At 44.2% G+C, this 13,959-nt stretch overlaps 1 protein-coding gene and 1 non-coding gene across 2 annotated transcripts; both read left to right on the top strand.

Moving 5' to 3' along the window:
- The first annotated feature begins 2,049 nt into the window (after window positions 1–2,049).
- On the top strand, window positions 2,050–4,941 carry LOC103848613. The gene has a single exon (XM_033283079.1). The coding sequence runs from the start codon at window positions 3,832–3,834 to the stop codon at window positions 4,903–4,905; it is 1,074 nt and encodes a 357-aa protein (XP_033138970.1). The 5' UTR covers window positions 2,050–3,831; the 3' UTR covers window positions 4,906–4,941.
- Window positions 4,942–13,584: 8,643 nt separating this feature from the next.
- On the top strand, window positions 13,585–13,740 carry LOC117129861. The gene has a single exon (XR_004453406.1). It is a non-coding gene; the product is annotated as a 5.8S ribosomal RNA (ribosomal RNA).
- Window positions 13,741–13,959: the final 219 nt, after the last annotated feature.

The raw sequence follows: 13,959 nt of genomic DNA, 5'->3' as shown, positions 1-13,959 counted from the left end.
AAGTGCTTGACGGATCAGGACGTCTTAGTACCAGAAATACCACATGATCTAGATACGAATCTAACTTTGGAAACAAGGCCGGTTCGGATCGTAGATAGGATGGAAAAAGCAATGAGAAAGAAAACAATCCAGATGGTCAAGGTCATTTGGGATTGTAATGGTCGAGAAGAGACCACTTGGGAGACGGAGGCCAGGATGAAGGCCAAGTTTCCAAAATGATTTGACCAGTTTGTGTTGGATGAAACACATGACCCGGATTCGAGGACGAATCCATTGCTAGTGGGGGAGACTTGTAACATCCTGGATCCTGAATAGGATCATTGGGACGGCCATGGTTCGAGGAAACGTACTAGTCAGTCTTAGGACATCAAGACAAGCGTTCCATGGCCAGATAAGAAGGTTAAGGACGTAAGGAAACTAGACTTAACCTTATACAAGTCGAGAGTCAGCTAGGATGAGTAAGACGGTAACTGGACGGATGGAACAAGTAGCTCGACCAGCTCAACAGAGTTAGGTAAAGCTCACTCCAGCTCAGCCACTACTAAGTCAGCTCCACTAGCTGAACTACTAGCACACTCAGCTGAGGCTGCTGGTAGTCCGTGGCTGTCTGTGGCTGTCCGTCAGCACACACAGGACGTCTGTGGCTGTCCGTGTGTGTCTGTGTGTGTCCGTGGGTGTCTGCCAGCACACATAGGACGTCTGTGGCTGTCCGTAAGCACACACAGGACGTACGTGTGTGTCCGTCAGCACACACAGGACGTCTGTGTGTGTTCGTGTGTGTCCATCAGCACACATAGGACGTCCGTGGCTGTCCATCAGTACACATATAAGCACGCTGGTCCTTGGACTCAGCATGCTGGCCCTTCCTGTGAACTGTTTGGATGATTTTGGCCCACGTGGGCTGTCTGTTCAGTACACACATGATGTTCGTGGTGTCCGCCAGCACACATAGGACGTCTGTGGCTGTCCATGGCTGTCTGTCAGCACACACAGGACGTCTGTGGCTGTCCGTGTGTGTCCGTGTTTGTCTGTCAGCACACATAGAACATCCGTGGCTGTCCGTGATTGTCCGTCAGCACACACAGGACGTCCGTGGCTGTCCGTGTGCGTCTGTGGATGTCCGTCACCACACACAGGAAATCCGTGGCTGTTCATCAGTACACATATCAGCTTGTTGGTGCTTGGACTCAGCACGCTGGTCCTTCCCATGGACTGTTTGGGTGATTTTGGCCCACGTGGGCTGTCTGTTCAGTACACACACAACGTCCGTGGGTGTCCGCCAGCACACAAAGGACGTCTGTGGCTGTCCATCAGCACACACTGGACGTCCGTGGCTGTTCGTGTGTGTCCGTCAGCACACACAGGACGTCCGTGGCTGTCCATCAGTACATATATCAGCACGTTGGTCCTTGGACTCAGCACGCTGACCCTTCCTGTGGACTGTTCGGGTAATTTTGGCGCACGTGGGCTGTCTGTTCAGTACACACAGGACGTCCGTGGGTGTCCGCCAGCACACACAGGACGTCCGTGGCTGTCCGTGTGTCCGTGGGTGTCCGCCAGCACACACAGGACGTCTGTGGCTGTCCGTGTGTGTCCGTGTGTGTCCGTCTATGTCCATCAGCACACATAGGATGTCCGTGGCTGTCCATCAGTACACATATCAGCACGTTGCTCCTTGGAATCTGCACGCTGGCCCTTCCCGTGGACTGTTTGGGTGATTTTGGCCCATGTAGGCTGTCTTGTCAGTACACAGAGGACGTCCGTGGGTGTCCACCAGCACACACAGGACGTCTGTGGCTTTATGTGGCTGTCCGTCAGCACACACAGGACGTCCATGGCTGTCCGTGTGTGTCCGCGTGTGTCTGTGTGTGTCCGTCAGCACACACAGGACGTCCGTGTGTGTCCGTCAGTACACACAGGACGTCCGTGTGTGTCCGTCAGTACACACAGGACGTCAGTGGCTGTCCGTGTGTGTCCGTGTGTGTCCGTCAGCACACACATGATGTCTGTGGCTGTCCATCAGTACACATATCAGCGCGTTGGTCCTTGGACTCAGCACGCTGACCCTTCCCGCGGATTGTTCGGGTGATTTTGGCCCACGTGGGCTGTCTGTTCAGTACACACAAGACGTTTGTGGGTGTCCGCCAGCACACACAGGACGTCTGTGGCTGTCTGTGTGTGTTCATGTGTGTCCGTCTGTGTCTGTCCATCAGTACACATAACAGGAAGTAAATAAAGACTTTGCCACATCTACAGAGAGTTACAAGCTGTTCCCACCAACTCAATGCATAGCGACCGTGGCTGTCCAAGGGACACGTCCAAACCAAGCGTGTCCTGGTCAGTTCCCATCAAACCACACATCTTCTCATCTGAAGAACATGGGTGATTCTCAACTTCAGGACACCAAATCTCCAACGCTTTACCACACAAATACTCACTGATGAAAGTCACAAGATGGTGAGAAAGGGTCGTCCAAGCTCACTTCTCTTCCCTGATTGTTTTCTAAATTTTTCAACTGTTAAGAACAATGTGGATTGCTAGTAACCATATCAAGGAAGAACGGATCGCGTCCAGGCCCAAGACCAAGACCACGTCTGCATAGGAGAGAGAGGCGGCTAAAGATTAAGCCGACTATAGATTAGGATGATTTCCTTTTCTCTTCGTGTTTATCTTTAAGTAGTTTTCCTATTCTCTTTAGGAAAAGGATTTGTACTCTTTCCATTTATCTATTCCTTGTAATCCCTATATAAGGGAACACTTTGATTAAGTAATATGACACACGATTTCCCCGATTTTTCACAACACTTTATCAGCACGATAGCCTCTAAATCCCTGAGACCAAAATCGAAACCTAAAAGCCTAAACCGGCAACTCAAAGCTAAAACCCTAGACGTTTCCTGTTCATCCTAAAAACCTTGACGTCCTCAAGACCGAACGTCCTCAGCTTCCTGATCGCGTCCTCAGCTCGCACACGAGAAGAACGCATCCGTCCAAGAATACCTCGCACCCGAGACAGCTCGCGTTCGTCCTCAGCTCGCGTCCGACTACATCCGCGACCTGATAGGAGGCAGCAAGCGTCCATTTTTCTCAGCTCGAAGTTTCATCCATTCTCAGGTGGTCCGGTTCTATACCTCTACGAAACAAAGGTATAAACATAATCTGAGAACCTAGATAGAGAACATAAACCCTAATCCATCATTATGGAAACTGTATTCTCGATGAAACCATAAAAAGAAACTACAAGATTAAAATCGACAAGTCTTAAAACTAGAAAGATAAACGATTCCAACTAGAATATGATTGTATGTTGATTGATTAAATCTGAAATCTGACAAACCCTATTGAAGGAATCGAAAACCCTAAACACTAAAAGAAGTTAGAATCCGATTTTAAGATTGATCTTGCTTGTTTGATTTCTTGCTTGATTTCAGGTTTAGGATTGTTAGATTGTTTGAAATAATCTAACTAAGTATACAAATACTTAAGGCCTTGAAACCTTAACACACGGTTGATAGAATTTAAAAGATTGAAAACCCTAGGTATTATAAAAGAAGTAAGTATAAGGTATATTGCTTTACATGAATCTGAACATGGTATTGCATTCATAACTAATTGAAACAAGATCGACCAGCATATAGATCACGCGAACTTAGGTTGCTTGCATTAGTAAACCTATATGGCCGTGTGGCTGATGATTGATAGCACCATGGTCGATTAGTATTGTTTTGAACATCATAAATGCGTAAGACATGTTGTGGCCGAGCTTGCTTATATCCTGCGGCCACGTGATCACATTATTAACCTAAAATCTTATATGATAATGTGATTCAGATGTCGAAAATAGCAAACAGAGACTACGCAGCCCTTAATCTCTCCGGAGACAATTACTTGCAGTGGGCGCTAGATACAAGGATCAGTCTAAAGTCCAAGGGACTCGGTGATACTATCACCGAGGACAACAATGAGAATGAAAAGAATAGATACAGGGCCATAGGCCTTATGCGCCATCATCTCATTGAAGGTCTTAAAGATCAGTACATGACAGTTGAGAATCCACTAGATCTTTGGAATACTTTAAAGCATAGATATGATCACCAAAAGATGGTGTTGCTTCCAAAGGCAAGGCACGATTGGATGCATCTAAGGTTCTTAGACTATAAGTCTGTGGATGAGTACAATTCAGCCTTATTCAAGATAGTTTCAATACTAAGGCTTTGTGGTGAAGAAGTATCCGATATGATGATGCTTGAAAAGACCTATACGACTTTCAATCAGTCGAATTCTGTGTTGCAAGAGCAATATAGGACAAAAGGTTTTGCCACATATACTGATCTGATCTCATGTCTACTCTTGGCCGAGGCAAACAATGAGCTCCTAATGAAGAACAGTGGAGCCAGACCGGCCGGGACAGCACCATTACCCGAAGCCCATGAGGTTGAAAAGAAAGATCCCAAAGAGACCTACTTCACCAAAGACAATAGGAAACCATATGGCAATGGCCGTGGTGGATACAAGAGGCGTGGGCGTGACAATCAGAACGGTCGAGACAACTACTCAACCGGCCGAAGAGGAAACCACAATAACCGTGGTCGTGGTTCCAATTACGGCCGGGGTCGAGGCAGTTACGGCCGTGGACGAGGTGTCATATCCAAACCATCTTACACGTCCAAGTCAGTATGCCACAGATGCGGGATGGACAACCATTGGGCCAAGAATTGTAGAACTATGAAACACTTGTGCGACCTCTACCAAGAGAGCCTCACGAACAAGAACCCGGAGGCAAACATGATCCAAGAAAACGGTTATGATGACAAAGGATATGGATATGATGCTGACAATGAATCCGACAAAGATAACAAAGATGACCTAATGGATTTTGAGACATCCGATTGTCTCAAGGACTAGTTTTCGAATCACATTGTCTTATTGCTTTATGTTTTTGATTTGGTGTTTTTTATTTATGTAATGACATTTATAATAAGAGTTTTTAAGATCTTATGAAGTCTCTAAAGTTTAGAAAATTTTATTTATAGAATGAATGATGAGATGAGTGTACTTGTGGTGGATAGTGGCACAAGTCACACAATACTTAGAGACAAAAGGTACTTTATGAATCTCACAATGCAAAGTGCAAAGGTACATACCATTGCGGGTGAGGCTAGCCTGATTGAAGGTCACGGTCAAGCCTATGTGTTGATGCCCAAGGGCACTCACCTAGAGATCAAAATCGCCTTGTATTCCCCAAGCTCTAGAAGAAGCTTATTGAGTTTCAAGGATATAAGATTGAATGGTTTCCATCTTGAAACATGGGAAGAAGGAAACAAAGAGTTCCTTAACATAACCTCGATCACCAAAGGCAATAAGATGATCCTAGAGACTATGCCCGCAATGTCTACTGGTCTATACTATGCAAGGATCAGTATGATCGAGGAAAATGCCTCCGAGCTATTCACTTTATGGCATAACCGGCTTGGCCATCCCGGAACAGGAATGATGCAAAAATTGATGATGAATTCACAAGGGCACACGTTTAAAGGAGTGATCCCACGCAATCTCACATGTGCAGCATGTGCACAAGGGAAACTCATAACTAGGCCATCACCAGCCAAGGTTAATAAAGAAACCTTAAACTTTCTGGAAAGGATTCAAGGAAACATATGTGGACCAATACACCCACCTTGTGGGACGTTTAGATACTTCATGGTCCTCATTGATGCATCGACCAGATGGTCGCATGTGTGTCTACGATCCACACGAAACCTAGCCTTTGCACGGCTGCTTGCTCAGATGATAAGGCTGAGAGCACACTTTCCAGACTTCCCTCTGAAGACTATACGTCTAGACAATGCTGGTGAGTTCACGTCCCAAGCGTTTAATGAATACTGTATGTCCATGGGGGTAAGAGTAGAACACTCCGTGGCACATGTCCATACACAGAACGACTTGGCCGAATCCTTCATTAAACGTATCCAGCTGATAGCCCGGCCATTGCTAATGAAGTCTCAACTTCCGGTATCAGCATGGGGACATGCGGTTTTACATGCAACGGAACTGATTCGCATTAGGCCATCTAGTGAGCATAGATATTCACCATTCCAACTACTTACGGGTCATGAGCCAGACGTGTCCCACATCAAGACATTCGGATGTGCCGTCTACGTTCCAATTGCTCCACCACAGAGAATTAAGATGGGACCACAAAGGAGGATGGGAATATATGTAGGATATGATTCCCCAAGCATTATAAAGTATCTTGAGCCAACAACCGGTGATTTGTTTAAGGCCAGATACGAAGACTCACAGTTTGATGAGTCCACATATCCATCCTTAGGGGGAGATAATAGCCGGTTGATAACAAAAGATTTAGAATGGTTTAGACCATCAACATCTTGGCAAGATCCTCGGACTAGAGATTGTGATTTAGAAGTCCAAAAGATTATACATCTTCAAGAGCTAGCTAATAGACTGCCAGATACATTTGCTGACCCAAATAGAGTAACAATATCACACATCCCGGCTTGTAATGCACCTATAAGATTAGACGTCCAAGATGGACAATGTCAAGTGGCTACAGAGTCTAAGCAACGTTTAAAACATGGTAGACCAATTGGTTCCAAAGACAAACAGCCTCGGAAGTCTAAGAGAGGTGCTGGATCCGAGAGCATCAAGGAAACCGTCCAGGACATAGATGGACCGGTAGAGCCGACCAGGACTGTCGGGCCAAGCGTGCCGGCCACACCCGATGATCCGGCCGTTCCTCAAAGTGAGGTCCGGGACGCTGGGCTTCACGGGACACAAGAGCCGGACAACCAAGAGATCTCTATAGACCATGTAATGTCTGGAAAACAATGGAACAGAAAAGATATCAACGTTGATGATTTATTTGCAAACAAGGTAGCACTTGAGATCATGGATAAATATGAGGATCTAGAACCCACGTCCATACAAGAATGCATGCTAAGATCAGATTGGATCAAATGGAAAGAAGCTATAAACGTGGAGTTAGAATCATTGAGAAAGAGAGGCGTTTTTGGCCCTATAACCTTGACACCAAAAGATGTCAAACCAGTGGGATACAAATGGGTCTTTGTAAGGAAGAGAAACGAGAAAGGAGAGGTAGTGAGATTCAAAGCACGGCTTGTAGCACAAGGATTCTCACAAAGACCAGGAATAGACTATGAGGAGACTTACTCCCCTGTGGTGGATGCAACTACACTGAGATATCTAATCAGTCTGGCCGTAAAAGAGAACATAGATTTACGCCTAATGGATGTAGTAACTGCATACTTATACGGACCACTGGATAATAAGATACATATGAGAGTCCCAGAGGGTATTGAGCTCAAAGACAAGAAAGGTTCTCGAGAACAACATTGCATTAAGCTGAATAAAGCCTTATATGGTTTAAAACAATGAGGTCGAATGTGTACAATAGATTATCCGAGTACCTAGTGAAAGAGGGTTATAAGAATGATCCAATAAGTCCATGTATATTCATAAAGAAATTCGACAGCAAGGGCTATGTGATAATGTCAGTTTATGTGGACGACCTGAATATTATAGGAACCTCTGGAGAGATTTCCCAAACCGTTGAATGTCTAAAGAAAGAATTCGAGATGAAAGACTTAGGGAAAACTAAGTTCTGTTTGGGATTACAGTTTGAGTATATGGAGAATGGAATCCTTGTGCACCAAGAAACTTATACAGAAAAGATACTCAAGCAATTCAATATGGACCAGGCTCATCCCTTGCCGTGTCCTATGGTCGTGAGGTCCTTAGACATTGAGAAGGATCCATACGGACCTAAGAAACCGGACGAGGAAGCACTCGGATCGGAGGTGCCTTACCTAAGTGCCATTGGGGCCTTAATGTACTTGGCTAGTCATACTAGACCGGACATAAGCTTTGCCGTGAGCTTACTATCTAGATTTGGTTCATGTCTGACTTTAAGGCACTGGAACGGAGTGAAACATCTGTTCAGGTATCTGCAAGGAACAAAAGATCTCGGTTTGTTCTACACCAACCGGCTAGGAGAGAACATGGTCGGATATGCAGATGCTGGGTACTTATCTGACCCACACCAGGCTAGATCTCAAACAGGTTATGTGTTCATACACAGTGGAGCCGCAATATGCTGGCGTTCAAAAAATCAATCCCTAGTGGCCACATCATCTAATAACACCGAGATCATAGCCATGTATGAAGCAAGCCGTGAGCTTGTTTGGTTGAGGAACATGACCGGCCATGTCTTAAGAGAGAGTGGTCTGGCCGTGGGACAAGAAAAGGAGGAGCCAATGATCATCTACGAGGACAATGCAGCGTCATTGCTCAGCTCAAGGAAGGATACATCAAGGGAGACAGGACAAAGCACATCCTGCCCAAGTTCTTCTTCACCCACGACTTGCAGAAGGCAAAGGAGGTTCAAGTAGTTCAAGTTCGATCCAGTGACAACTCAGCCGACCTCTTCTCCAAGTCTCTGCCAAACTCAACGTTCAGGAAGCTGGTTCATCAGATAGGGATGCGCCGGCTGAAGGATCTTCAGTGATGCCTTCATCAGGGGGAGTATCATGCGTTGTACTCTTTTTCCTGTCTATGGTTTCCATTTTTCCCACCTTGGGTTTTTGGTTTTCCTAGAGAGGTTTTAACGAGGCAACATCGTGCATGATACGAGCCCATATGGTTATAGCATCCAAGGGGGAGTGTTAAGAACAATGTGGATTGCTAGTAACCATATCAAGGAAGAACGGACCGCATCCAGGCCCAAGACCAAGACCACGTCCGCATAGGAGAGAGAGGCGGCTAAAGATTAAGCCGACTATAGATTAGGATGATTTCCTTTTCTCTTCGTGTTTATCTTTAAGTAGTTTTCCTATTCTCTTTAGGAAAAGGATTTGTACTCTTTCCATTTATCTATTCCTTGTAATCCCTATATAAGGGAACACTTTGATTAAGTAATATGACACACGATTTCCCCTATTGTTCACAACATCAACCAATTTTTCTAACAGATTTTCTCTCTTTTTTCTCTTTTTCTCTCTGAACTTTTCTCTGGTTTTCTATATGTTTTAGGACGCCCAGAGAAGAGAAGAGGGTCTTTTATATCATAAGGAGTTGCTTCAGATGAGGGTTTGCTCCCACAAAAGACAAAGATGAGTTTAGACAGCTGGTGACATGCTTCAGCACACCAAGCAGCACAAGCAGCTGAACATTTCCCTTCCATGAAGAAAGATATAAGCAGCTGAAGCAATTTCTTCTTCTTTGCATCGTAAGCTTCATGATATTTCGTTACAAACAGAATGCTTCTTGTGCTTCCATTATCTTGTAATACAATCAAACCATCTCTTCCTCTAACGCTAAGCTTGAAACAAATTCTGAAGAAATCATGCTTGTATGGCTCTGGTGCTTATACATCTTAGCATGAGCTGGTTAGACTTGAGTAACCGGAATAATAAGTGCATCTATGTGATCAAGTGTAGTCGAATCGCTCTGAACCGGATCACAAACAACACGCACCTTGACATCGATAACACACGAGTCCGGAGATGTATTCGGTGTATCAACTTTATCCCATATATCTCTCTAAAGAATTGGCATCCCCCACTAGAACTCAAAAGAACGGCAGGAAGGCATGAGGTTACTGATTCCTAACAAGACGGCAGTGAACCCCACCATGAGGGTAGCAAACTGGAGGCTGATGATAGTGACATCGGTAAGTACGGTCCACCCGTTCAAGCTTGTCTCGGTACTTCTGCTATGAAAAATCACTTTTAGGTAACTACCCACGACTATCTATCCTAAAATGAAGGAACCAGCCAGCATATCCTAGTTATCCTTGCGACTCATTTTGACTCAAAAAACATTTGAAACAAGTCCCATTCTAGCATCGTATAACCATGCTCTGATACCACCTTTGTGACACCCCTGATCGTAGATGACCGGAAATGACACGGTCGATGTTCCTCGATGGTCGATCCGAGGTTCTCAGAATACTTCCGATCTCCTTAGAGCAACAACCAAAGAACACCAACGCTCCTATCGGATATAACTCTAGGCTTTTCAACCCGACAAGCAATACCCGATAGTTAGTTTGTTCGGACAAGGACTAACATCATATGGAACCTGTACTTTAAAAAACATTCTTTATATATCAATCAAAAGCATCTTACAAAATTTGTTATAAATTAACCTTGAGGTTTTCGGTCAATAAATCTTATAAATAAGAAATATCAAAACGCCTTTGCAAGGATAATAAAACTACCGCTGGCTAATGATGTTCCTTCCTGTCTTAGAGTAAGGTCTCCCGCCTATTGGTTACCTGCTTCAAAAATGAGTCATGAGTAACTAGTTTACTCAGTGAGCCTAGTTCCTCACCCTAACATATATTAATAATATCTCAAGCAATCAACTCCATTTGTATGCAGTGGAAATATATTCCATAACTAATAAGAATGCATATACAAGGCCCATCATTCCATCAATGTGAATCTTATCTTAAACATCATCTCCACGACACCAGCCATTCAGTCATACTTATAATATATATATACTAAACCCAGAAAACCACCATGGCTAACCGAGCCTAGCGGGGAAATAAATATAACCATCATCTCAATTAGATATTCCAAGATGGAACATCTAACGCTGCATGCAGTTATACGGCCTCCAGGGTGCGACCCCATCATCGTATCTTCGTAACCTTGTTCCGTATCGCAGGAACAATTCATGGTAATTCGGGAACTTTCGGAGAGTGAGTATACAATAAGACTTCACAAGATTTATACTTATATATTTAATATTATACATATGTATTAGTACTTGAGAACAAGTACTAAGATTTGGAATAAACCTCTATGATCATTCATAAATATTTATTAATTGTTTACACTAAGTAAACACCTCACCAATTCAATATTTGATCAAGAGACAAAGCCTATCAATCATCTACATTTTAAATCATGCAACACAAATTTATAACTCTTTAATCATCTATCTAGACTCACCTTTAAATCCATGTGATTGGCTAAGGAAGACTATACTCGAGCTCAAGCTAATCACACTCGACTTCTGGAATATTCTCGATTTAAAACCACCACAAGGATCCAGCTGATCCGAACACTATCCTTGACCATCTGTACCAATAACAGAACGGTTGGAAAAAAGGTTAATCAGTCCGGTACTACCCCACAGTTCAAGATTCTGGACAGCTACAAAGGCAAGTTCAAGGCAGCTTCAGTTCGGTTCAAACATAAATCGTTTCAGTTAAGTTGTCTAGATGCTAGGGGACCATGAACTGAACTAATATAAATCCACACAAGGGATTAAGAAATTAATCCAAAGAGGAAGAACAACAACTCAGCTAGCTGGTTACAATCTAAACTGATCTGGATCAAAAGGCAAAACAGTTTACCGGTTCAAATAAAACACTGTCTTACCTAAACTGATACTCCACCTTACGATGAAGCGACGCCAAACCTGATCAGTACCACATCAAGAAAAGGTCGGACTCAATCAGAACAAAGCTGAATCACAGTCAATCCAACAGAAATGCTCATATAAAACTGATCCACACAACAACTTATATCTTTACCGATTAAAATCAAAGCCTGAAGAACATGGGTGATTCTCAACTTCAGGACACCAAATCCCCAACTCTTTACCACACAAATACTCACTGATTAAAGTCACAAGATGGTGAAAAAGGGTCGTCCAAGTTCACTTCTCTTCCCTGATTTTTTTTTCTAAATTTTTCAACCAATTTTTCTAACAGATTTTTCTCTCTTCTTTCTCTCTTTCTCTGTGAACTTTTCTCTGGTTTTCTATATGTTTTAGGACATCCAGAGGAGAGAAGAGGGTATTTTATATCATAAGGAGTTGCTTCAGATGAGGGTTTGCTCCCACAAAAGACAAAGATGAGTTTAAACAGCTGGTGACATGCTTCAGCACACCAAGCAGCACAAGCAGCTGAACATTTCCCTTTCATGAAGAAAGATATAAGCAGCTGAAGCAAACAGCTTGTGACCATCATGTGACTTCTAATGAGCAATCAGGTAAGCAAGTAGGTGCATGTCATGTGACCTAATTACTGAGGAAGCAATTAGGCTAGAAGGTGCAACGCATGTGATTGTTCAGAAATAATCTTTAGAGTTTTGTCGATATTTTTCCAACTGTTTCGACTAAATATTTTTCATCATTCGAATCTTGTCCTGCTCTGAATAAACTCGCCCAGCCTAAATAAAAAACGACAATAATAATTAACACTCGACCAGAACCATCAATAGATGGTTTTTCGACCAAAAGACAGCCCCGTCGAGAGATTAATTCACCATGTCGATTTTTATTTAAATTCTGATCGATCAATCTTCAAACTGATCTTAAAGAATTTTCTTGACCAAAATTCTGTCTGCTCGTGAGGGTTATTACAGTCAGGGGCATTCGTATTTCATAATCAGAGGTGAAATTCTTGGATTTATGAAAGACGAACAACTGCGAAAGCATTTGCCAAGGATGTTTTCATTAATCAAGAACGAAAGTTGGGGGCTCGAAGCCAATCAGATACCGTCCTCGTCTCAACCATAAACGATGCCGACCAGGGATCAGCGGATGTTTCTTTTAGGACTCCGCTGGCACCTTATGAGAAATCAAAGTTTTTGGGTTCTGGGGGAGTATGGTTGCAAGGCTGAAACTTAAAGGAATTGACGGAAGGGCACCACCAGGAGTGGAGCCTGCGGCTTAATTTGACTCAACACGGGGAAACTTACCAGGTCCAGACATAGTAAGGATTGACAGACTGAGAGCTCTTTCTTGATTCTATGGGTGGTGGTGCATGCCCGTTCTTAGTTGGTGGAGCGATTTGTCTGGTTAATTCTGTTAACGAACAAGACCTCAGCCTGCTAACTAGCTACGTGGAGGCATCCCTTCACGGCCGGCTTCTTAGAGGGATTATGGCCGTTTAGGCCAAGGAAGTTTGAGGCAATAACAGGTCTGTGATGCCCTTAGATGTTCAACGAGTTCACACTTTGGCCGACAAGCCTGAGTAATCTTTGAAATTTCATCGTGATGGGGATAGATCATTGCAATTGTTGGTCTTCAACGAGGAATTCCTAGTTAGCGCGAGTCATCAGCTCGCGTTGACTATTTCCCTGCCCTTTGTACACACCGCCCGTCGCTCCTACCAATTGAATGATCCGGTGAACTGTTCGGATCCCGGCGACGTGGGTGGTTCGCCGTCTGCAACGTCGCGAGAAGTCCACTAAACCTTATCATTTAGAGGAAGGAGAAGTCGTAACAAGGTTTCCGTAGTTTAACCTGCAGAAGGATCATTGTCGTACCCTAGAAACAGAACAACCTGAGAACGATGAAACATCACTCTCGGTAGGCCGGTTTCTTACTGTGCCTGCCGATTCTGTGGTTATGCGTTCATCCATGCCCAAGACTTCTGTTTTGGTTGGATCGTACGCATAGCTTCTGGATATCGTCAAACCCCAGCGCGGAAAGTGTCAAGGAAAATTCAACTAAACAGCCTGCTTTCGCCAACCCGGAGACGGTGTTTGTTCGGAAGCAATGCTGCAATGTAAAGTCTAAAACGACTATCGAGAATGGATATCTCGGCTCTCGCATTGATGAAGAACGTAGCAAAATGCGATACTTGGTTTGAATTGCAGAATCCCGTGAACCATCGAGTCTTTGAACGCAAGTTGCGCCCCGAGCCTTCTGGCCAAGGGCACGTCTGCCTGGGTGTCACAAATCGTCGTCCCCCCATCCTCTCGAGGATATGGGACGGAAGCTGATTTCCCATGTGTTACCGCACGCGGTTGGCCAAAATCCAACCTTAGGACGCCATGAGCGTCTTGACATGCGGTGGTGAATTCAATTCTCGTCATATAGTCAGACGTTTCGGTCCAAAAGCTCTTGATGACCCAAAGTCCCCAACGCGACCCCAGGTCAGGCGGGATCACTCGC

The sequence above is a fragment of the Brassica rapa genome, unplaced genomic scaffold, assembly GCF_000309985.2.
Source record: "Brassica rapa cultivar Chiifu-401-42 unplaced genomic scaffold, CAAS_Brap_v3.01 Scaffold0209, whole genome shotgun sequence".
In the NCBI taxonomy this organism is placed as follows: domain Eukaryota; kingdom Viridiplantae; phylum Streptophyta; class Magnoliopsida; order Brassicales; family Brassicaceae; genus Brassica; species Brassica rapa.
This window is presented reverse-complemented; position numbering and strand designations above follow the sequence as displayed.

Excerpts from the sequence above, each read along its gene's own strand:
- LOC103848613 (XM_033283079.1), top strand. The coding sequence starts at position 3,832 with ATGTCGAAAATAGCAAACAGAGACTACGCAGCCCTTAATCTCTCCGGA.